Raw genomic sequence first — 22166 nt, 5'->3', positions numbered from 1 at the left:
AGGTAGCCTGGTTGTATCGATCACTAAACTGGCCACATGTAAACGTAGCTAACAGTCTTTTGTACGCAGCTGTTAGACATCAGCCAGCCTCAGGTAACAGGAATGAGGCTGCGTACATCACTTGGATCAATTGACACGATTACCTTTAATTTACCTTTAAACACTGTTGTGTAAACTTAATCATATTCATTCACTGTGAAATCCATATAACGTTTTCTTTTGTTGGCTTCATTTCTGGGCCTTTGAAGTTTTCGACAGTTACCGATTTATCTTTTAACGAATAGACCAGTTCCAGCAGGCTTCACGTTCATTTTTCTAGGTCAAAATAGATTTCGGAGTTATAATGGAGTAGAACCTCGCTAATCTAAACCCTGTGGAAGAGAGCACATTAAAACCAGTTCAATATTTGGGGCAAAGATTGTTGATTGAAAAGAGTAACAAAACCCTGTAATTTGCCCTAATTGCACACATAATCAAGGAAATTTGAAGTACTAAACCAATCAACCAAATATTTTTCCACTCTCTTATTTGCATTTATAAGTAGTAGTAGCTGTAGTTTGGATAACTGAGGTTTGGATTCATTAGGTTCTTCTCTAGTACAATGTCTGCTTTTGTAAATGTGTTTACATTAATAGGGCACATATTCTGATTATGGGTAGTTAATCTAAAGTACAAATTCATTTTGTTTATAGCTCTGTTGGTGTGTACTTTAATGAGTGTTCATGTTGGATTAAATGGTTCGTAGTCCTTAGTTCAGATGAAGATCGACATGTTTTTGAAAAGGTTAACTAAATATAAAAAAAATCCTGTCAGCTTTCTTTGACATGATTCTGAAGCGGACATTTTTTTTGTTTTATACTTCATATGAATTCAAGAGACGAAACACTTTTTTTACGTGTAAATAGGCCTGCTCTCATTTTGAGTTGAAACGGTGACCTGTCACAGCAACTGCAATTTTGGTTTTCATTAAAATGTTATTCAAAAGAACACTGTTTTCAAACAGATGTTTCATTTCGGATTTATTGTGCTTCTAACTGTTTGGTTTGGTCCAGAATTAAGTTCACCTGACGTTTTGCTTAATGCCATCAGTTGAATAAAATTTGAGTTGACCAGTTGATCCTTATTGTGCTCTCACATACTTTCTACTGGTTTATATAAGGCAGCAGGGTGATGTAGTGAGTAGGAACCCCAAATAGAGCCACATTGGCCTACACACCCTCATTTGATCAGATTTAGTTCCAGGGATCATATGGGAAGATTTTAGTTGTTAATTTAGTATTGAATTGTAGAACTGTCTACACTGTATGTGGTGAAATCTAGGATTGCAGTAGTCACTCATACATTCTGTAACTCGGATCATTTCTAGTGAATGCAGTTTTCATGTTGCTGGTGACCTCCTGTAACCCTTTCAGTGACCACCAGGGGTCCCCAGAACTCAGTTTGAGCACCACTGCATAATGCAGCTTTAGTTTTTTCACTATTATTTTTTTCATGCTGAAAATAGACATAAATGAATAAATGGTGCCATTGATTTTCTCCATTGAATAGACGTTTGTGTGGAGAATAAATTAGATGATTTAGAGCAAGACGGTATGTTGATGTTTCAACACAGAAGAGAAAAGGTTTCTGTCAGAAGTGGGATTCGAACCCACGCCTCCAGGGGAGACTGCGACCTGAACGCAGCGCCTTAGACCGCTCGGCCATCCTGACTTATATAGACATTTTTTGACTGTGACTATAAATAGTAGTTCTATGATATGGTACGTTAAGCGCTCGTATATTACGTTAGTATGTACAAATGTCGCTGTTGTTTTATTGCTGTTTTAGGCTGTATTGTCCGCTGTAAACAAACAAGCATTATGCAGACCTACGGAAGCCCTTAGGAGAAAAAAAATCGGGGTTGCCCTCGCAGTATTTTCGACACATTAACTTCACTGTCTGTATGGTGTCACAGGTAAGTTACTGTATTGCCTCTAGCTCCATCGCTATACCCTTCGTATAATTTATTCATGTTTGTAAGGCGTTCATTATCTCACTTGTAACTTACTGCACGAGCTCCCAACGCCTTTCCCCTATCCCTTTTCTTGAGACGTTACATTTAATAACTGCCACAATTGCCATGTTGAAGTAGACAAAACACCTATTTTTAGCGTCCAAACCGTCTGAATCTCCTTTCGTAATCAGAATACAGTTAACAAGGCTTTCTTCTGGCTAATATCATGTTCATGTAGGACCGGAATGGGAAACATTTGATTAATAACTTATACATTTAAAACTTCCCACCACTATTTCTTCTTTCCAAGGATGTATTCTTTATTTTCAAAATCGTTCGTACACACGGCAAGTAAACATTCTCCAGCAACTCGGCAAACTCCTTTCCTTGTCTCGCTATCCGAGTTGGTTTCAAATATTATTTCTGTTTATTTTATTGTAAAGGATTTTTCAAAATAATGATACTGGTATATAATGCCGAGCATGCAGTAAAATGTGAAAATATGTCAACAAAACTGAATAAAATGTATGAGATGCATATCCTGTTTACTTCCGGGTCATTTTGTTTGTTACTGTAATAAAAATGTACATAGAAAAATAAGGAATACCTCAAACACTTCCCATTGCACCAAAATTACAAATTAAAGTATGATGGCAAGGCTAAAAAAGGAGACAATAAAATCCCATCTTGCTCTGCTTATAAAACCAACACTATATTTTTATTGGAATAAAGAAGACACCAGTTCCAGCCTGCACTGTTGAAAAATCTGTATTTATTAATGATTTACAAAAGGCTAAACATGAAACCATTTAAATGATTCAGTTCATTTTGAAACCTAAAAAGGAGTTGTGGGGGAGAGAGGGGGGACGTGTCTGTAGTGTTTTTACAGGTCAGTTAGAACAGCATCGCATCTCATCGTGTAGAATCAGTTTTTTTTTTTTTTTAATGGAGGCTCCTGAAAGAAACGAGATCCACACACAGGATGGAGTCACTCAAAACAAACTGCAGAAAAGCAATACATCTGAAAAAAAAAAAAAGATCACTAAGTGGATTTGAAGTGGATTCCTTTTCTACATCGGCGCAGTAGCAGCGGTGGGGGGGAATATGATTATGGAATATTTCTATAATCATATTTCTATAATCCTAAGAAACCTCTGGATCTCCCCCACTGCTTTGATGTAAAAAACAAATACATCTCTGTCTCTAGTGTTAATAAAATACAGATTGCCATAGTACAAGAAGTCCCAAATGTAGTCCATTTCTTACAACAGTTTGCCGATACATATTTAGTATTAAAAACAAAATTTGTGCAAGTATGTTTTTTCCACAAGGTTTTGAAATAAATATCTGTAATGCAAACTAGTTGGATTTTTCTTTTTTTTTTCTTTTTATTGTGAAAACCAACACTGAAGTGTATTCCCATTGTAAGTGACAGTGTTCCTTTTTCTGCCTTAAATGTAGTGTACAGTCGGTCAAATTCATCTCACACAACTCCGCAAAAAAAGATGACTATTCAATTCAAACAAAAGAAAAATTCAATAATAAAAGAGTTAATTAGGGGGGGTAAGAAACATTTAAAATACTTGTTAACTCCATAGACAGTGAGGACCAGAGGGAAGACAATCCAGTTTTTTGGCAGATCTTCCGACTTGGCTCCACTGAAAATGTAGGGAAAAAAATGCCCCTGTTGGACCCTTTTTGTCACCAAATGCTTTATCACATTAGTTCTGCGGGTTTTCTTTTTTATTTGCCAGGCGGGGTTTCTACAGTAGTAAAGAGTGAGACCCAGATATTTACAGTAATGTTGTGCACTTAAAAAGATCCATCTCTGGATTTAAAAGACCCTCCGCTGGAGAATCTTCCCGAGTTTAATCCGAAAATGACAGCGACAAAAATTTAAAAAAAAAAATTAAAAAAACCACGCTTGCTTGCTACGGAATGAAATAACAGTGTTTTCACTCACTGAGAATTTTAGTAAAAAAAAAAAAAAAAAAAAAGATTGGTCTGGAGCTCAACCTTGGGCATTGATGTCAACGAGAAGAAATGAAAAGCGTGATGCTGAAAAAAAAGAGCATAAAATAACACCATAAAATAGTTCGCATTTCAAGCTATTTAAAAAACAAAACAAAAAAAATGTAAAATGCGCAAAAAACTTTTTCCCCATCCCTAACCCAAGAACCATTTTACGAACAAAAATATATCCCCCTTCGTCATCGTGTGATTCTCAAATTTTCAGATCTCACTAGATATAATTAAAACAATTTTTTACAGTGCTTTACCATTATATATCTTTGATAGATAAAGGGGGGGGGGGGGGGGGGGATTTGAAGCCGTAAGTGTCTCTCCTATTGCAACGATACATCTACGTTGTACGTGAATGGTCCAGTTATTCAATGATTAAAAAAAAAAACACAAATTGAGGGAAAACAACACAAAAACGGAGGAGACGGTCAGCAGTGGGGGGGAAGTGAACGCCGGCTCTCTCGACTTAGGTGTTTCCCGGGAGCGTCTTAACGTTAACGCGGCGCTGGTGATGTTAGTGTTAAGGTGGTGTTCGGGGGGGGGGGGGGGGGTTGGGGTGAAAAAGGCTGAAAGGTCTACTGCTTGGTGTTGAGCTCGTTCTCCAGCTCCATGAGTTTGCGCGAGGCCTTGACCTTGTTGGAAACCTCCTTCCCCTGAGAGAAGAGACGCTGGCGCTCCTTGAAGGTCAGACTCTCCGGAGCTCCGCCGGGGTTCGAGTTCTCCTGCTCCTGACTGTGACACACACACACACACAAAGACACACACTTTGTTTCCAGCCTTTGAAATCATGCGGTAGGTAGGGTTAGACCAATATTTTGAGCTGATATTGTACTTTTATTAAAAAATCAGATCTGGTCCAGTCAGTGTCGTCCACCTCTGTTTTTATTTGTTTGGCCTCTTGTTGTAAAATGGAAAAGTGTGTGATGTAAATATGATAGGTCACATAGCCCGACACGATTATTGATGGGCAGAGTCGATGTTAATATAATATGTTGACACCATACACCTGTTACACACGAGTAAGGCATCGCCCAAAACGTCTGTGTGTTTCAGTGGATTGTTGCTTCACAAATAAAAAATATAATTGTAAGAAGAGAACTGTTAGTGCTCGCCTTACAAATTTATTGTATGATGGATATGATGCAGTTTGATTGATCACATATTTATTGCAGAATTTATCAATACTACACTGGTTGTATATGGGAAGACCTGAACCGGAACTGATTTTAGTGAGACATTTTGATTGGATTCCACACAAGTATTATTATTATTATTATTATTAGTAGTAGTAGTAGTAGTAGTAGTAGTAGTAGTAGTAGTAGTAGTAGTAGTAGTAGTAGTAGTAGTAGTAGTAGTCGAAGTAATAGTAGTAGTAATTAGCTATAGTAGCAGCAGTAGTAGTACTAGTAAGAGTACTAGAATCAGAATCAGAATTATTTTATTATGCCTATATTTAAGTATGTTTGCACATACAAGGAAAGTGACTTGGTGTGGTTGGTGCATAAGGTACATAAATATAGAAAAATACAAGAAATATCAAAATATTAACAACATATATACAAAATATATACGATGTATTGCACATGTTAATTGTAGCAGTAGCAGTAGTAGAAGTATTAGTAGTGGTAGTAGTAGTAGTAATAATAATAATAGCTTTAGCAACAACTAGTAGTAGTGGTTGTAGTACTAGTAGTAGTGGTTGTAGTAGTAGTAATAGTAGAAGTAGTAGTGGTTGTAGTAGCAGTAATAGTAGTAGTAGTAGTAGTAGTAGTAATAATAGTATTGGTAGTAATAGCAGTAGTATTAATACTAATAATAGTATTATTATTAGTAGTAGTATTATCCTGGCTTTCAGTGGAGAGTTTTAGTGTCTCATGGTCTAAATGGTTTCAGAGCCTTTCCACCCAGACTAAATAAAATCTGGAGGAAACACTTAATACTGTTTTTTTTCTAGAAATGTTTTTTTGGCATGAAAATTGTCACATTTAAAGATACTGAATATTGGGACAAGATATCAGTTATCAGGAGCTTCAATCCAAGAAATATCCATATCAGCCTTCCAAAACCTAAAGAGTAAAGAGAGGACATGAACCAAGAGGAGGGTTTAAATAGGAAGTGGAGAGGACAGGAAGAGAAGAGCCTCACCTTTTTGTCCATTTGTCTCGCGGGTCCTTGTAGACTTCTCCTGATCCTACAACTCCTGCTGTGTTTCCAGTGTACGAGTTAAATCCTGTCCACGGTTGAGGAGTCACAGCAGACAGACAGAGCAGCAGAACATTAGTCAGTATCATTCATCCATAGCTTGTACTCGCTAAAACATCTCATCTAGAAGCTGCTGGGTGCGAGCTGTAAAGATCCTGGTACTACAGCACTGGACTCTTGGCCTATCTTAGTTTGAATAACTACTAGAAACAATAGGGTTACTTTAATTCATAAACGAATTGCAGCTATGTGGGTTTGTGCATCTTCAACCGCACAGAAACCTAGGTAAACCTAAAACCAGTTAAAGCCTAAAACAGTATCCAGTGTCCAGAGACGCTGGTTACCAGTACCCAGCAGCTTTTCCAGTCTACATCACCAGAGTTCCCACAGACCAGCCCAAGCAGGAGGAAGGGAACGAGTGCTGGAGAAGCATTAGGCAGAGAGAACTGGGTTTCGTTAAACTAGAGCGGCAAGCCGAGAAAGAGAAAGAAAGCGTTAAAAAGCTGTTAAAAAGGGCCATTCCGAAGCAGCAAAGTGGTCTGTGGAAGTGTTGGGTGGGCTCCGAGGCCAAGGTCGCCGTCAAACATGCCTGGCTTCCACTGCTAATGATCTGGAGCCCCATTTGCCCTGAAGCATCTGCATGTTTTTATAGTCTTTGTTCAGTCATTACAATGGAATAAATATGAACTTGGTGGCAAAAATGCTTTGTGGAGGCAGGAACTCCTCGTCTTTTTCTCCATTTGACCTGCTGTTTAGATCCAACACTGGATTGAGTTTGTTGGAGCTACTTTTGGAAGCAAACAATCCAGGAATTCAAGATCGAATTCAAGGTAAAGTCTACAGTCTGTGTGTGAGGAAAACCCTGCACAGATGTAGATCCCTTAAAAAAAACACCACTGGGTGATATAGGGCTCCAATCCAAGCCAGTAGGACTATGATGAAGAGGCTGACCTCGACCTTTGACCCCAAACGAAATGTTACTCAGTTGGCTCACGTGTCCCTGTGTCTTTCCTGAGCCTGGACCCAACCACAGCAAAATCCAGGGCATGTCCAGACACAGAAACCTGGCTGGACCAAACCAGATCTGTTCCAGCGGTTCTCAATCATGTGCCACCGTAACCCAAGAATCTGCAGGTTTTTATTCCAACCGAACACTACCAAACAGCAGCCAAGTTCACTAGTTAGTTCCTCCTCTCTGGTTTAAGGTGTGCTAATCAGTGAAATCATCTGCTGTAGTGTTTGGTTGGAATGAAAACCTGCAGACTCTCGGGTCACCATACTAAACCCTCGGCCTTAACTCCACATGGTTGCGTTCCTAAAAACACAAGCAAGAGTCCAAACGCATGTCGTTTGATGTTTTTCTTGCGTTCTGGATGAAATGGAAAGGGGTCGGAACAGTTCAGACACAGCGACGGGGTGTGAACCCAGACGGATTGATCGAGCTGGCAGCGCCCGGGCCTTCTTTTGGTTTTTACAGAGCAAAAGCAAGAGATCAGAGTGTAGTTTGGGACGGGCCCAAGCTGGGTCCCACTTCAGCCCGAAACCACATAAACACAAACTGGCTGAGAACAAAGTAACCACAAGAGGAACAACCCTCTTTCAAGGCCAGTAACATTCTTCTATGAAGCCAAAGGAGATGTAAAATTATACTTCTGGCGCTGCGATTGAAAATTCTTCAAATTCACCAAGACGTTATCCAATGGTCTTTATGGATTCTCAAAGGTTGTGAATATTGTTTTTCTTTTACTCTGGTTCAGCTACTCTTGGAGGCCGATGGATCTCATTGGTTTTTCTGTACCAATACAAAGTTTTTTTTAGATCGGCCTCCAAGAGTAGCTGCATTTGTTCTTCCTTTCTAGCCTTCTCTAGTTCTTGCACCTTGGTTGTAAGGCAAGATAGCAACAGTTTTGTTTTTCTTGTGCTTTTATTCTGATTCAAGCAAAAATCTCTCGATTTCAAGAAGTGACCACATTTTATAGTCAGATTTGACCGTAAAATGTTCTTCGAGCTGCCAGCTGATCAAATCATCCGCATTGAATGTATTTGGTGGTTTATACATCAGGGAAGCCGGAGACTCAGGTGCCGCTTGGTCACCTGAACCGCCACAATGCCCTGTGGGAATTGTAGGAGGTTAGTGAAGCTGCAGCGTTAGACGACAGCATCACAACTACAGCAGACAGACAGGCAGAGGGAGAATACATAGTCTGACAGGAGAGATGAAGGGCAGCCAAATCCATTGGCAGAGCCGAAACAGGTAGACAGACAACCAAGCACATAAATGGGGGGGGGGAAAGGCTGAGAGGACGACTGACGCTATGGAAAGGCAGAGTAACAGACAGATCAACAGACAGGGTGGAAAACAGACAGGTAGACAAACAGCGAGCGAAGACACAAATAAGCACCAGAAACAAAGGAAGACAGCAGGGTGCAGCCTGGTGGAAGCTGAGCACAGGCAGTAAAAAGCAATAGACATCAAGCCGGTTACTGGGGGGTGAGCTGCTGGCAGCCACAGTGCAGTGTTGTGTGTCTATGGTGTGTGTGTGCATGTGTTGGGGGGTGGGGGGTGGGGGGGGCATGCAACTGTTTGACTGTTTTTTTATTTTGAGGGAGGTGGGGTGGGTGGGACAGGTGGTGGGAGGTTAGTGGGCTGTTTTCCCGAATTTTGAGTGAGGAATGCAACACAACGTTTCCTATGAGGCCCATATGGTGTTTTGATATTTCATATGCAGCAGGGAGGGAAGAGCTTTGGACTGAAGGTGCAGGCAGCCTGGACCTCAGGAACACATTACATTCAGACTGTGGTGCATTCGTGGCTCTGTTTATCTGTGGCTGTTCAAAGTAAAAAAAAAAAAAAGGTGACCCTGACTTCTAGGGTCCAATTCAGGAAACGGAGCCTTAATGAAGCTTGGCTGGGCCAATGGACTGAAATTAAATTTGCTTAACACTAGAAAGGCCAATGGATTGTGGATTTTTCTCAAGGAGGGATATAATTATTACTACGATTTTGAAAATCTAACAACACTGGCTTGTACAGAACGTGGATCTAGGAAAATAATGGATTGACATTTTTGAAAGCAGAGATATTTCAATTCTAAAATTCAAGACAGCCGTCAACTGACTGCAGCTTGGCCTCTCTGGTGTTAACTGTGCAGATGTCCCTTTCCAACACTGAGGTCTTCTGAAGAGAAATAAAGATACACATCTTGACACAACATTTGAGATGGATAAACCAAGCCATTCTCTTTTGCATATGCTCTACATTAAGACACACTACATTTGACCTCATAATAAACATGTAAGGCCTTTTGAGTTTAAACACTGTGATGTTATCACCGTTTTCTTTGCAACAAAGTATGGCCTGAGCATGACCTTTAGTTTTCCACTGCTAGGAAAGCTTCTCCAGTTAAATTTGTGGGGCTGTAACTGTGAAGTCCCAGTAGGGCCGACTGTGACCAGATTGAGTCGTACAGATGAAGCTCACAGTTTTATCTAGCTTGTTGCCTGGAAGACTTTAGCCAGAAGCCTTTTCAACAGCCACAGACAGACAAGACGCCTCTCACTCAACACATCGCTGCTGTGTGCATGTTTATATGTATGAATGCTGATTCCTTATTGGCCAAGTTGAGTGATTGATGGGTGTGTGAAGCCAATGGTGTGTCTCCTTCCCTTAAAGCCAACACCGCTAAGCAGGGCCACGGGCCGCCCCAAGCAGCAACCAACCAATCAGACACATAGGAGGCGGCGAGCGACAACACCAACAGTACTATGATTGGCTCTGATGGGTCTCAATCTGCAGCGAAAAGTGGTGGGGCAATTATCAATTGCTTTTACTGTCCGCTAGTGCTGATCGGAGTGATTGGAGGAAGATGAGGAGGAAATTACTGGGGACAGGAGTAGGTGTTCAAAACAAAACAAACACAAAGCTTAACACAAAAAAAAAACAAACGCAATCTGATTTGCTTGAGGAGAGGGAGTGAAAATTTCAACACATAAAACAAAGAACACAAACCGATGGGTGACAGGAAATTGAATTACAACTCGATTGGCAACTACAGAACAAAAAAAGGCGAATTTGGAGAAACAGAAAAAAGAGGACAAAGTAGAGGGGGGAAAATAGAAGGGCAGAACACCTCTCTACTGAAAAACAAGGTAAAAAGAAACACAAAATAGCACTAAAACCATGAAGGAGTGACTAGTAAATGAATAGATGAGTGAATGAGAGGGAGGTATGGAGGCTGTAGAGGGCGCTGTGGCGAGCCTGACTCCTCTCTCCTCTCTCTGTTTCTACCTTTATAGCCTCCTGGGGGGATGGAGCTGGGTTTGGCAGGAGGGGGGGGGGCTGTACTGTTGGAGTTGTTGAATGGCGGCTGGAACGAGCTAGACAGGAAGATGCCGTCAGAAAGAGGGCGGGGCTTGCGCGCAGTGGGCGGCGGCAGAGGTTTGCTGTGATTGGCCAAGGCGGTGGCCGGGAGGTCGCCGTACGACTTCCGGGTCGCCGACAGCTTCACCTGACCTGATTGGCTGCCGCCACCACTCCCTGCTTTGGTGAGTTCCTCCCCTTCCTCCTCCTCTTCCTCCTCGCCCGTGTAGGAGACAAACTTGGCGGTGTAGAGCGTGTCGGGGGAGGCGACCTGGGTTTTGAGGTAGGAAGTGTTTCTCTGTGGCGGGGGTGGGGGGGTGTTAGTGGGGTTGGGTGGGGCGGGGGGGTGGTATTCCCGGGGCAGGGGGGGCCGGTACAGACCGGCCGGCTCGTCCGGCGTCAGCAGCTTTCTCTCGGCCTCTTCGTGCTGCCGGCGCCGCTCGGCCTCCAGGCGGGTGTAGTACTCCTCCTCCTGTCTCCTCTAGGGGAGGGACAACCTGTTAGTAAGCTCTCATTGGCTCTCATCTCAGTAAGGGAAACCCTAATTGGCTATCAGCTAGGGACACAGCAAGGGACCCAACTGTCAGCAAGCTCCACCATCACTGCTTCTACTTCCAGTAAGGACCAGTCTGATAGGACACACAGAGCTCGTTTAACTGGTCCACGTTCTCTACCAGTCTCATGTCATACTGGTACAAAGACCTGGTCTACATGGTCCACCCTGTCTACCAGTCTGAAAGGAAACAGTCTACCTGGTCCAACCTCTTTACTAGTCTCATAGGTTACTGTCCCAAAGACCTGGTCTAACTGGTCCAACCTCTCTACTAGTCTGATAGGATACTGGCCCAAAGACCTGGTCTAACTGGTCCAACCTCTCTACTAGTCTGACAGGGCACTGGCCCAAAGACCTGGTCTAACTGGTCCACCATGTCTACCAATCTGATAGAACACTGGAACAAACTGGTCCTGGACCTGAACTGGATCTGCTCTAACTGGTCCACCATGTCTACCAGTCTGATAGGATACTGGCCCAAAGACCTGGTCTAACTGGTCCACCATGTCCACAAGTCTGATAGAATACTGGTACAAAGACCTGGTTTAACTGGTCCACGCTGTCTACCAACCTGTTAGGACACTGGTACAAGCTGGTCCTGGACCTGAACTGGACCTACTCTAACTGGTCCACCCGGTCTACCAGCATCTCCCCTTTCCCTCAACACTGGGTGTATGCATGTGTGCACACTATATGTGTCCATATGTGCCTAGGTCTCCATGTACGTGTGTACTTTATGAGTTGTGGGTATGTTTTTGATTCCAGCCCACCCAGTCCCAGTGGCTGAGCTCTGTCTACACTCCCAGCACATGGGAGAGGCCTCTGATGTTATATGAGCTGCATATACATAAAGCTAGACTGGTGGAATGTGTTTGGTTGTCTGGGTTTGGAGCCCAGCCAGTTGGCCCCAGTCAAATGTTCCTTGATCTTGGTGCTTATGATGTCAGATTGTCTTCCCACTTTTGGTCAATTTTGTTTGGGTAAGTCTGTTTTGGGCTGGATGCAGTCAAGATCTTGTCCTGTCCTCGCCCTGACTAGCTCTGTGGATAGCCTGCCCATTCTCTAGTGTTCTGTTTGCATCCAAGCTGCCTGTGTTGAATCAGTTGGAGTCTGGCCAGAACTGGGTGGGGTTAGTGGGTGCGTGGGTCTGAGTGGGTGGGTGGGTGTTTGAATATGCATGGGTGGCTGAGGGAAGGTATAGATTGCCTGTGTGTGTGTGTTTGTGTGTATACTCTGGTATGAACTTCATATAAAGCGGGAGGTTTTGGGAGAGGTGGGAGGGTGGGCGGCATTCCTAAATATAGTTTCTGAAGCGATGCCAGATGGAATGGTATAAAAAAAAAAGTAAATAAATAAAAAAAGAAAATCATAACTGCTTCCCAACAAACCTAAGATGCGTAAAATAAAAATAAATCTCCTGACTCACACTGACAATAACAACAACCAACAACAGCACGATGGGAGTCCCATGCTTAAGGTGGGTGGGGGCACATAACATGACACAGCAATACATCACGTAGGGTGGGGAGGTGGGGGGGCACAGGATGAGGACATGCAATTGGACATCTTTACAATAAACATTAATCAGCATCAGAATAATAATTGTAGTCATCACCATCGTCCTTAAAACAACATGTCGTCCTTTTCCTTAAAGACACAGTTTGGAAGTTTTTAAGGAAAGCCCTGTTGCCACCAAATATCTATATGTAACTCTCCATTAAAGATTGCACATTTTAAAAGCTATAGCTGAACAAGGCTCTCTGCAATGATGGGCTGTTCACAGAGGAGCAATAATGATTGTCCCTGTGCAATCCATAATAACGTTTAAAAATGTTTGAGAGGTGTTTCAGTGCTTAAAAACGTACAAACTGCATCTTTAGGTGGTGGCGTTCAAATCATCTCCAACTCCTTCCTAACAGGGTTTTTAAACAACCAGTGGTCTGACAGCAATGATAGGTTCACAGAACAAATGCACCAGCATAATGTTACCATGGTGAAATCAACGGATACAACACAGTGGTAAAACACTGGGTATGCTTGATTTAAAACACAGACAGAGATGGGTGGGTGGACACCAGCTCAGACCACTGGAAATGTAAAAATTCCCAAGTACAAAAACAGGTACATTTTAGCACTGGCTAAGGCTTCAAATATTTCCATATTATCACATTATAATTGTAAGACGTTGCTAGTCCGAATAAAGTCAGTAGCCTGGACAAAGAAAACAAACACTAGGCGAGTCATAGCATAGATTCTAGGGTTAGACCGATATATTGGGTTGATTGACATTTTATTTAAAAAAATGGATATCAGCCAGAATGTCATCAATCTCTGATATGATGGAATGAGGATATAATTTTACTCAACAGCTTCAGGAGTGTCAGTCTGTAAAACCTGCAATGAAACCTGTGTCACTCTGCCTTCAGGATCTCTAACTCTAATTAGTCTGGCTTTCAGTGGAGAGTTTTAGTGTCCCATGATGGTCTAAATGCTGTTTCAGAGGCTTTTCCACCCTACAAGAATAAAATTCTGAATGTAGGCACAAAATATGGGTAAAAATATTGTCCTTCAAAAACCCATATCGGTCGAACCCTAACAGATTCCCATCTTAAGTCTTTTCTAGCGCTAAGGTATGACAAGGCTGGCTCAGAATGGCTACAATATCATGATAGAAAATCCAACACATAATAGATTACTGTCTTAAGTCCTGTCTAGCACTAAGATATCGCAAGACTGGCTCATAAATGGCAACAATATTATGATGGAAAATCCTATACATCCTGCAATCGCTAGTTTTCACAAGCCCTGAAAAGGTATCTCTAGCCTCACAACTCCTGTACTTTCTATGACTATCAAAAAGACAGGCGGGCAGACAGACCTTCTCCTCGGTCTCTCGTCTGGCTCTCTCTTCCTCCCTCCACCTCCTCTCCTCCTCCTGCTTGGCTCGCTCCTCCGCCTCCCGCTTGCGGATCTCCTCCAGCTGCTGCTTGCGCCGTCGCTCCTCGTCCTGCAACTGATCACACATACAGACATGCACACGCACAGACAAACATATACACGCACACACACAGAACAACATGCCGAAAGCCAAGCAAAGACAGGCACGCGTTAGTATCATCTTAATGGTAGGGCAATTCCTACACCAGCTCTTTGCACGAACCCATAGCCAATGACTCCGTTCAGCTGATTGGACACTAACGAGTATTGATATGTTGCCTAAGGTGAGGTAGGTTGGATTTGTCTCACAGGACTGCTCATGAGGGGAGGAGTAGTGTGCGCTGCAAGCACACAGCACAGGCTGACACACTGCTGAACATGCAGATGGACACCAACAGCATGCAAGAAGAACAACAGCAATCACAATTGGGCAGGGCAAAAAGAGGACAGCCCTCTTTCAGCTACTTAGGGTGCACTTGATTTCATTTAATGTGTATTATAAGTGTGATAATAATAAGGTAATGGCCCCGCTGAGCAGGAGAGGAAAGCTAAATCAAGCATACCTGAAGTAACTGCAAGCTATGGGCTGCTGCAACAATATTCTGATAACAATACAAAATCCCACAACAAACACAAGGTCAAACCAGATGGAACATTGTGACACCACATGGTGAAACACAAAACAAACAGACCCTTTCTCTGGGCTGGACAGTTGATATAGATAGGGCATGAAGATGCTAAGCTGGTCACACATGAATTAATGGATGGATGGATAGATGGATGGATACCACAACATCATGATGTGGCCCCGTGCAGGTAGCGCCAGCGGCTAAGAGGCATAATAGACTCATGCATGGATCCTGACCTGGACACCCCCTGCGACACATTCAGCCATGCAGCCGCCACCTCGATCTGCACTCAAAACATCACTGCTGCCTAGCTTCATACCAACCACAGCTCTACTCCTCTACATGTGCGAACAGGCTAGATATATTACTACGGCTTTGATGTTTTGGGAAACACTGAGGTTTCGATATTGGGAAACAGTGGCTTCGCTTGCCGTTCCGCAGCAGTAGTTGTTTTGAGTGGACAAAGAGACGGACAGCTCCCCCAGCCAACCAGCATCAAGCACCCCAGGACGGCTCATCCATGACCGGCTGCTCCTCAGCTAATCATGGCTTAGTCCCGCCTCCAACCCCGACCCAAACCCAATGAAACGACAACAGTAGTCCAGATGTGAGGGGGGGGGAGGGAGGAGTCAGAATGAGCGAATTGGAAACACGGGTGGGTGGGCAGTCCAGACAGGAAACAGGAAAAAACAGGAAGTGATGTGGGGTAGAAAGAGGATATTTGTCATTAACTGGAAGAACGTACCAAGTCTAGAACAGAGATAGCTGGGACAGCAGTCTGCTGCTGAAGAGAAGAAGAGAATAGAACAGAGAGAGCAAGAAGGGAGGGGAGATAGAGGGTAAAAATAGAGAAAAGGAGGGAAGGAAAAAGGAAGACCCAAATACAGAAAACAAAGTAGTGGAAGAGAGGTGTCAATAAAAATAAATCAATGTTAGGAGAAAATAGGAGAAGAGCAGGAGGGAAGAGGAAGGAGAAAACAGAGCAAAAAAATAAAAATAAGAGAGAGCGGAGGATGAGAGAGAAGAGGAGATAAAGTGAAAACATTGCTGAAGGTCTATCTCTCCTCCGTTGGGCCGATTAGTAGCAGTCAGCAAATTCCTTAACTGGCCACATCGATCCACACACCCCTATATCGAACCACCTCCCACCACATCCAATCACACTCTGCCACATCCTCACACATCCAACCACACCAATCCACACTCAGCCACATCTGACCACACTATATCACACCCTCCCACATCTAACCACATTCAGCCACATCCGACCACGCTATGCTAAATCCTCATACATCTAACCACATCCAGCCACTCTCAGCCACATCTAACCCACATCCAATCACATACAGCCACACTCTGCAACATCCAGCCATATCTAACCACACAGCCCCATCAACCACCTAACACCACTTCCAGCCACACACCCCTACATCGAGCCACCTCCGACCACAACCAATCACACTCTGCCATATCCCTGCACATCCAACCATATCTAACCACACTTAGCCATCTCCCGCCACATCCAACCACACTATGCCACATCCTCATTCATCTAACCACATCCGCCACATCTAACCACACACCCATACATGAGGCCACATCCAGTCACATGTAACCACACTCAGCCACATCTAACCACACTCAGCCACATCCAGTCACATCTAACTACACTCAACCACCCCCCTACACGATACACTATACCACAACCTCACACATCCAACCACATCCAGCCACATCTAACTACACTACATGAGGCCACCTCCCACCACATCCAGCCACACTGTCACATCCGACAACATTCTGCCACATCCTCATACATCCAACAACCTCCAGCCACACCTTGCTACATCCAATCACGTCCCGCCACACTCAGCAACAGTCAACCACATCCAGCTACACTCAGCCACATGTGACCACATCCAGCTACATCCCCTTCCTGGGGCCACCTCACACCACATCCAGCACCATTCTGCCACATCCTCACACATCCAACAACTTCCAGCCACACCCTGCTACATCCAACTACATCCTGCCACACTCAGCAACAGTTAGCCACACTCCGCCACATCCCACCACACACAGACACATTCTGCCGCACTCAGTCGGTTTCAGAATTTTAACTCGATTGGGATATTTGGGACACTGACATTTGAGAGCCGTTTTGGTGCAAGAAGGGTATTTGGTCAGTCAAAAAGGATTCCATTATGATACCATTAATCATCAACTTGCCTAACCTATACATTAAAGTACAGAAAACTAGGATTCCTGTGATACATACGCACCAGAGCTCTAACCCTTGGTTGCGAAGCTCTTATACATCGGTTTCTAATTAAGGCACAGTTTGCGATCAGTTTGTAAAAATAAACAGAGCTGCACCTTAAGGATATAAAAGATATACAGATTGTCTCCTTAAAAAAAAACAGAGTGTGTAGAACCTTGATAAAATGGGACCAGTGACATTATGGTCATGGTTCGATGTTGCTATGCAACACAGCTCTTATGCTGCATTCACGTTATATGGGAAAGACAGCGGATACAAGATTCTACTAGAAAGATTTCAGGTCGTTTTTGATGGCATTTTGATGGCCTTGGACAAACACCTGAGCACTTCTAAGTTGTTGCCTCTGTCAAGTCAGACAGTTATTCCCATATGACATGAATGCAGCATTAACAACATCCTTGCCTGCCTGTCCAACCCCGCCATCCACCCCTCCAGCCAATCAGATTTAAGCAGCTCAGCATGGCGAAGCGATGACAGAAGCATGTTGCAGATGCACATTGCAGGACATTCATAGTGAGAGCGCTGCCATGGGGGAATCCATTTCCCCTTCTAGCATTTGAAAGTGGATTCTGGTTTTCCCACCAGCCTGGTTTCCTGTGGCTCGCCCTTCCTGCTGTACTTAACTACACATCTGACTCTCAGAACAATGGGCTATTGATGGGCAATATTACTTGAAAAACAGAAATCAGAAAGCTTTTTTTCCCCTCCCAAAACAGCCTTTAAATATTATGTGATATCCTAGCTCTCCTGTCTTTAAGCCTCTTCTAATGGCTTCAGCCCTTCCTGTAAATATGAAACATTTATATTCCATTCTAGATTAACTAGGTTTTTTTCCATTATTCATCTTGTCGTCCTCCCCCCTATCTATCCATCCAGCTCACCCTGGCTCTCTTCTCGGCCTCCAGCCTCTGCATGATCATCATGGTGTCCACATCCTCATCGTCTTCCTCCTCCTCATCTTCGTCGCTCTGCTTGGACTCCTGCAGTCGTTTCTGGAACTGCCATTCCAGCATCAGCTTCCTGAGGCGGTCGCTCTCCTCTGCCGTTCGCTCCGGCTTCGCCTGGGAAGGAAAGGATGTTTACAATGGTACTATCATCTTCTCAGAATAATAATAGCAACAATAATAATAAAACAAAAATAGGACTTCTGAAACAGACAATGCTTATAAACCCGAGAAAAAAAACACTGTTTTGCACTGAATTTGTCCGAGATGACCTGAGGTTATTTGTGCTCAAGGCGGAAATGTTGAATTACACATTTTTCATGTCAAGTATGAAACTTGACTTAACTTTCATTTGTCACCCCTAAACATGAATTAACTAAAATGAACTAAAGCCCCATTTGGAGGTAATTAGCATTATAAGGTAGCCAAGATAATAAAATATTAGCCACGCTTTTCTGTTATTGTACTCATTGCTTTAGATGTTTTTTAGGTGTGTAGTTTGCTCGGACGCAAACATCACTGCACACAAAGCCTGCTAGTCAGTTCCAAAACAAACAGCATTCGCCAGTTCAACATGGCATCCAAAAAGGGCAAGAAAATAAGGCGCTGGATCAGAGAGGAAACTCTTGCGCCTTATCTCAGTGTGAGCAGAGCCACATTTTCCCTAACTATCCTGGAGAAACCAATGGTGTACGAATGGGTCTTTAGTCTGTACCCTACCTGGAGCTCCTGGATCTCCTTGTCCAGCAGGTCGACAATGTGAAGCTGCTGCTGTTTCTCGGCTTTCTCGCGGGCGTCTCTCTTCCAGGGGTCTGGAGACAGGCTGTCGCTGGATGACAGCTCCTCTTTACTGATGGTGATGTACTGCAGGTCTCGCCTCTCGATGGTTCGCGGCTGCTGCTGGGGTAGCAGCTCCCTGATCACCGTGTCCATGCCTACGGTTACATTACATTTCATTTTAGGCATTTAGCTGATAGTAAGCAGTGCCAAAGCTACCAGGGTTCCTAGACAGTTTAAATCTCAAAATTCCATGCTTGTTCCAGATTCACAAAAAATCGTGATATTCGATATTATCGAATATCGTGATATTATCGAATATCGGCCCAAGCCTAACAGGTATGTAAGAGACAAATTACATATAGGTTCAAAATCGGCAAACTTATCCTTTAATCTTCACAGCAACAAATATCAGAATATATGAGATGACGGGGCTCTAAAACCACATAACATTTTTCTTTACGTTAGCAAACTATTTTTTCCTACATTTCCAGACTTTTCAAACCTGTGTAGAAACCCTGGGCTACAGCACCCAAAAAAAATATATGTTAACCGATTTTATTTAATGCAACACAAAGAATGGATCACCTAGCCTTAAAAATCAACATGATATTAATGGCACTATTAATCATTAAGCTACTACTAAGCTCGATAGATGTGAAAAATCTTAACTAGACTGTCAGGGTTTGAGGCACAACTTTTGAGGTGCAAAATGAAATAAAGACTGATTGAAAAGTGTTACCAGGGGGATTGGGGCCGCTGGCTGGGGGAGGCACGGCGGACCGAGGCAGGCTGGCCAGCTTCTCCGGCCTGGATGGGGGGGGCTGGGGCTGGGACGGGGGCTGGGGGGGGAGGTAGGGCTGGGGCGTGGCCACAGAGGATGGCGGGGGCTGGTGGTGGGGCGGAGGCATGGCTCCTCCGTTGTTGTGGGGCGGGACGGGCATGACGGGGTTGGCCCGGATCTGACCCAGCTTCCGTTCCTGCTCCCTCCTCTTCCTCTCCCTGGGAATCATCATCAGCATCAACATCATCATTGTTGTTATCACCGTACTCAATTAACTGTCCGATATAAACAACTTTAAATGTGAAGTACAACTGTAATACAACCATTTTCAAGTGAAACAATAGGGCCTGCTCCATTAGGGTGTGCCGGTGCACCGGTTTTGGCCCGGGTGTTTCCAATCCATTTAAAAACCACACATGCCAGTACTGCCTCTCTGAAGGCTCGGCAAGAACATCGAGGACTCATGGATAACGAAACAAAACCACACGTGCGGTGCGAGCATGGCCAGCAACAGTCAACTGATGATGTCGTTCGGGCGCACACACAACCATAACTGTTCTCCATGCTGGCAATTATGGAAATGTGTTGGTTCAGATTCAAGGGATGTCTCTGAGTCAGCTAGGCCAGCTACAACCAGGCTTTTCCTTTGTTTACTCAGCTGTCAAGTTTGCCGACGATGACGTGTTTGTCACACTACACCCCATTAAGTGGTTTTCTCCGCCCTTGCCACTACGTAATGAGTGGTGCACCGGCAAAACCCTAATGGAGCGGACCTACAGTAAACATGTCATCCCCCATCAGTGATGCAATCCCCGTTTAGACCAATCAGGAACAAGTTCTAGAAATGTGAAAAGGTCAAAGTTTCATCGTGGGGAAACAAAAGTCACTTTACAGCATATATATACACAAACTGCGTGATATTTGCGGAGGGCAGCATTTCAAAGAGACCCCACCTCTCCTCTTCCAGGCGAGCCTTCTCCTTCTCATACCAGCGCTGCTGCTCCTCGCGCTTCTTGCGGTCGGCCGCCTGTTGGGCCGTTACCGCGGTGACGGCGGGCGGCGGCGGGAGAGGCAGGTCGGGCTGGGGGTCGTAGGGATCATAGGGGTCGGGGTAGGGCGCCGGCGGCGGGGGCGGAGGAGGGGGCAGGTCGGAGCGGGAGGGCGGCTGGGCGGAGTGGGGCGGCGCGGAGTGGGGGGCGTTGGGTGTCTTCCAGCGGCCCGGCCCGGTCTTCTGGTTCTGGGTCTTGTTGGAGGAGGAGGACGAGGCCGAGAAGTTGAGGTGCTCCTGGCTGGAGGTGGACGACTCCAACGAGGAGGAGACCTGCTGCTGACCGGACCAGTGGTCAGCTCCACCCACACCTACAGACATACAGACTGTCAGTGGTCAGCTACAGACACACAAACACTGGCAGTGGTCATCCTATATTTTGGACCCATTTAGAGGGACCCAGTTATTACATTATCAGGTGCTACAACCCACTTTCCCTTTGTCTTTTCAGCCTCTTTAACCTCCTTCCTTCTGCTCCTTTTACCCCATTCCCTCACCTCCTGTTGGACCTCTCTGGTAGTCCAGGTCCCGGTGCTGGTAGTCCAGGTCTCGGTGTGGGTAGTCCAGGTCCCGGTGCTGGTAGTCCTGCTGGTAGTGCTGCTGGACAAGCTCCTCCGGCCTCAGACCTCCTGCTGGGGGGTACAATTCCTCCTGGGAGTGGGTCACCCGCTGACCGAGGGAGGGAGGAGATAAGGACAAATTAATATGTGAAACAAGTTGGAAAAAACATCCTGTAAAATTACCCATTAGTAAAATTCCCTGGAATTCCCCGGAGACTTGATCAGATTCCTTGACTTTCCCTGTCTGGAACACACCTCTCTAAATTCCACGATATTCCAGATATTCCGTGACCAGTGGGAACACAAGACAGTGTTTTTGACAGCGCTCTACCTGCATGCTGTTGTTGTGGAGGTTGTCGGCCACAGGGAGGCGCTCTCTGTCCTCCATGGCTTGCCAGTGCTGTGAGGGCCCCTGGCCGGGGCCCACCACCCGGTCCTGGCTCTTGGAGGCCGGGATAGTGAAGTACTCCCTGGGGTAGGTCTGGGTGGGGATGGGGTAGGCCTCTGGACGGGGAGGGGAAGGCTCATCCTGAGGGAGGAACGACACCAGAAAACAACTCTTACTCTGTGGACAAAATATTAGGGACACCTTCCTAATATAAAGAGGCTTCACGTAGCATCTTTAAACATCAATATATCATTGTCAAATTAACTGTGATGCCTCAGTGTAATTACTGTACCCACTGAGACCATGGTCGAGATAATTGGTAGCCTCAATCTCACGCCAGTAGTATTGTTAACGGTGGTGCATCTCAACATTAGGACCACATTTCCCATAACCCCCCACCCACACACACACACACACTCCCCAGTGTCTTTACTGAACAGGATACGCATGTTAGAAGTGATTTTTCCATTGGTCTTCCACTCCTTCCACTATCTACCATTACCAGAAACTCTGAATGCTTTTGGAGGCTGCCAATCTTCTCAGTGATGCTCTCATTTGTTTATGGTAATTATACTAATGTTTCAAAATGAATGTGGTAATGATACATTAATACATGTCTCGGTTGTTTCCTCTCCATCTGGCATCTGGCATCAGGCATTTCGCCTGGACTCACCTGCTCAGTCTACTT

The 22166-nt window shown here is 44.5% G+C and overlaps 1 protein-coding gene across 7 annotated transcripts in view; it reads right to left on the bottom strand.

The window, feature by feature from the left end:
- Window positions 1-2745: 2745 nt before the first annotated feature.
- Window positions 2746-22166, bottom strand: part of afdna (afadin, adherens junction formation factor a) — a 96754-nt gene continuing 77333 nt past the window's right edge. For 4 of the 7 annotated variants that reach the window (XM_078289709.1, XM_078289711.1, XM_078289710.1 and 1 more), the window contains 10 exons: window positions 21422-21619; window positions 21028-21199; window positions 20436-20841; window positions 19441-19700; window positions 18642-18856; window positions 17859-18038; window positions 14009-14143; window positions 10506-11058; window positions 6161-6245; window positions 2746-4747 (listed from right to left, as the gene is read on the bottom strand). In XM_078289709.1, the coding sequence (XP_078145835.1) occupies window positions 4591-4747; window positions 6161-6245; window positions 10506-11058; window positions 14009-14143; window positions 17859-18038; window positions 18642-18856; window positions 19441-19700; window positions 20436-20841; window positions 21028-21199; window positions 21422-21619 (2361 nt within the window). In that variant the 3' untranslated portion in view covers window positions 2746-4590. The remainder of the gene's footprint in view (window positions 4748-6160; window positions 6246-10505; window positions 11059-14008; window positions 14144-17858; window positions 18039-18641; window positions 18857-19440; window positions 19701-20435; window positions 20842-21027; window positions 21200-21421; window positions 21620-22166) is intronic. The other 3 variants (XM_078289713.1, XM_078289715.1, XM_078289712.1) reach the window with 2 other exon arrangements.

The sequence above is a fragment of the Centroberyx gerrardi genome, chromosome 18, assembly GCF_048128805.1.
Source record: "Centroberyx gerrardi isolate f3 chromosome 18, fCenGer3.hap1.cur.20231027, whole genome shotgun sequence".
Lineage (NCBI taxonomy): Eukaryota > Metazoa > Chordata > Actinopteri > Beryciformes > Berycidae > Centroberyx > Centroberyx gerrardi.
This window is presented reverse-complemented; position numbering and strand designations above follow the sequence as displayed.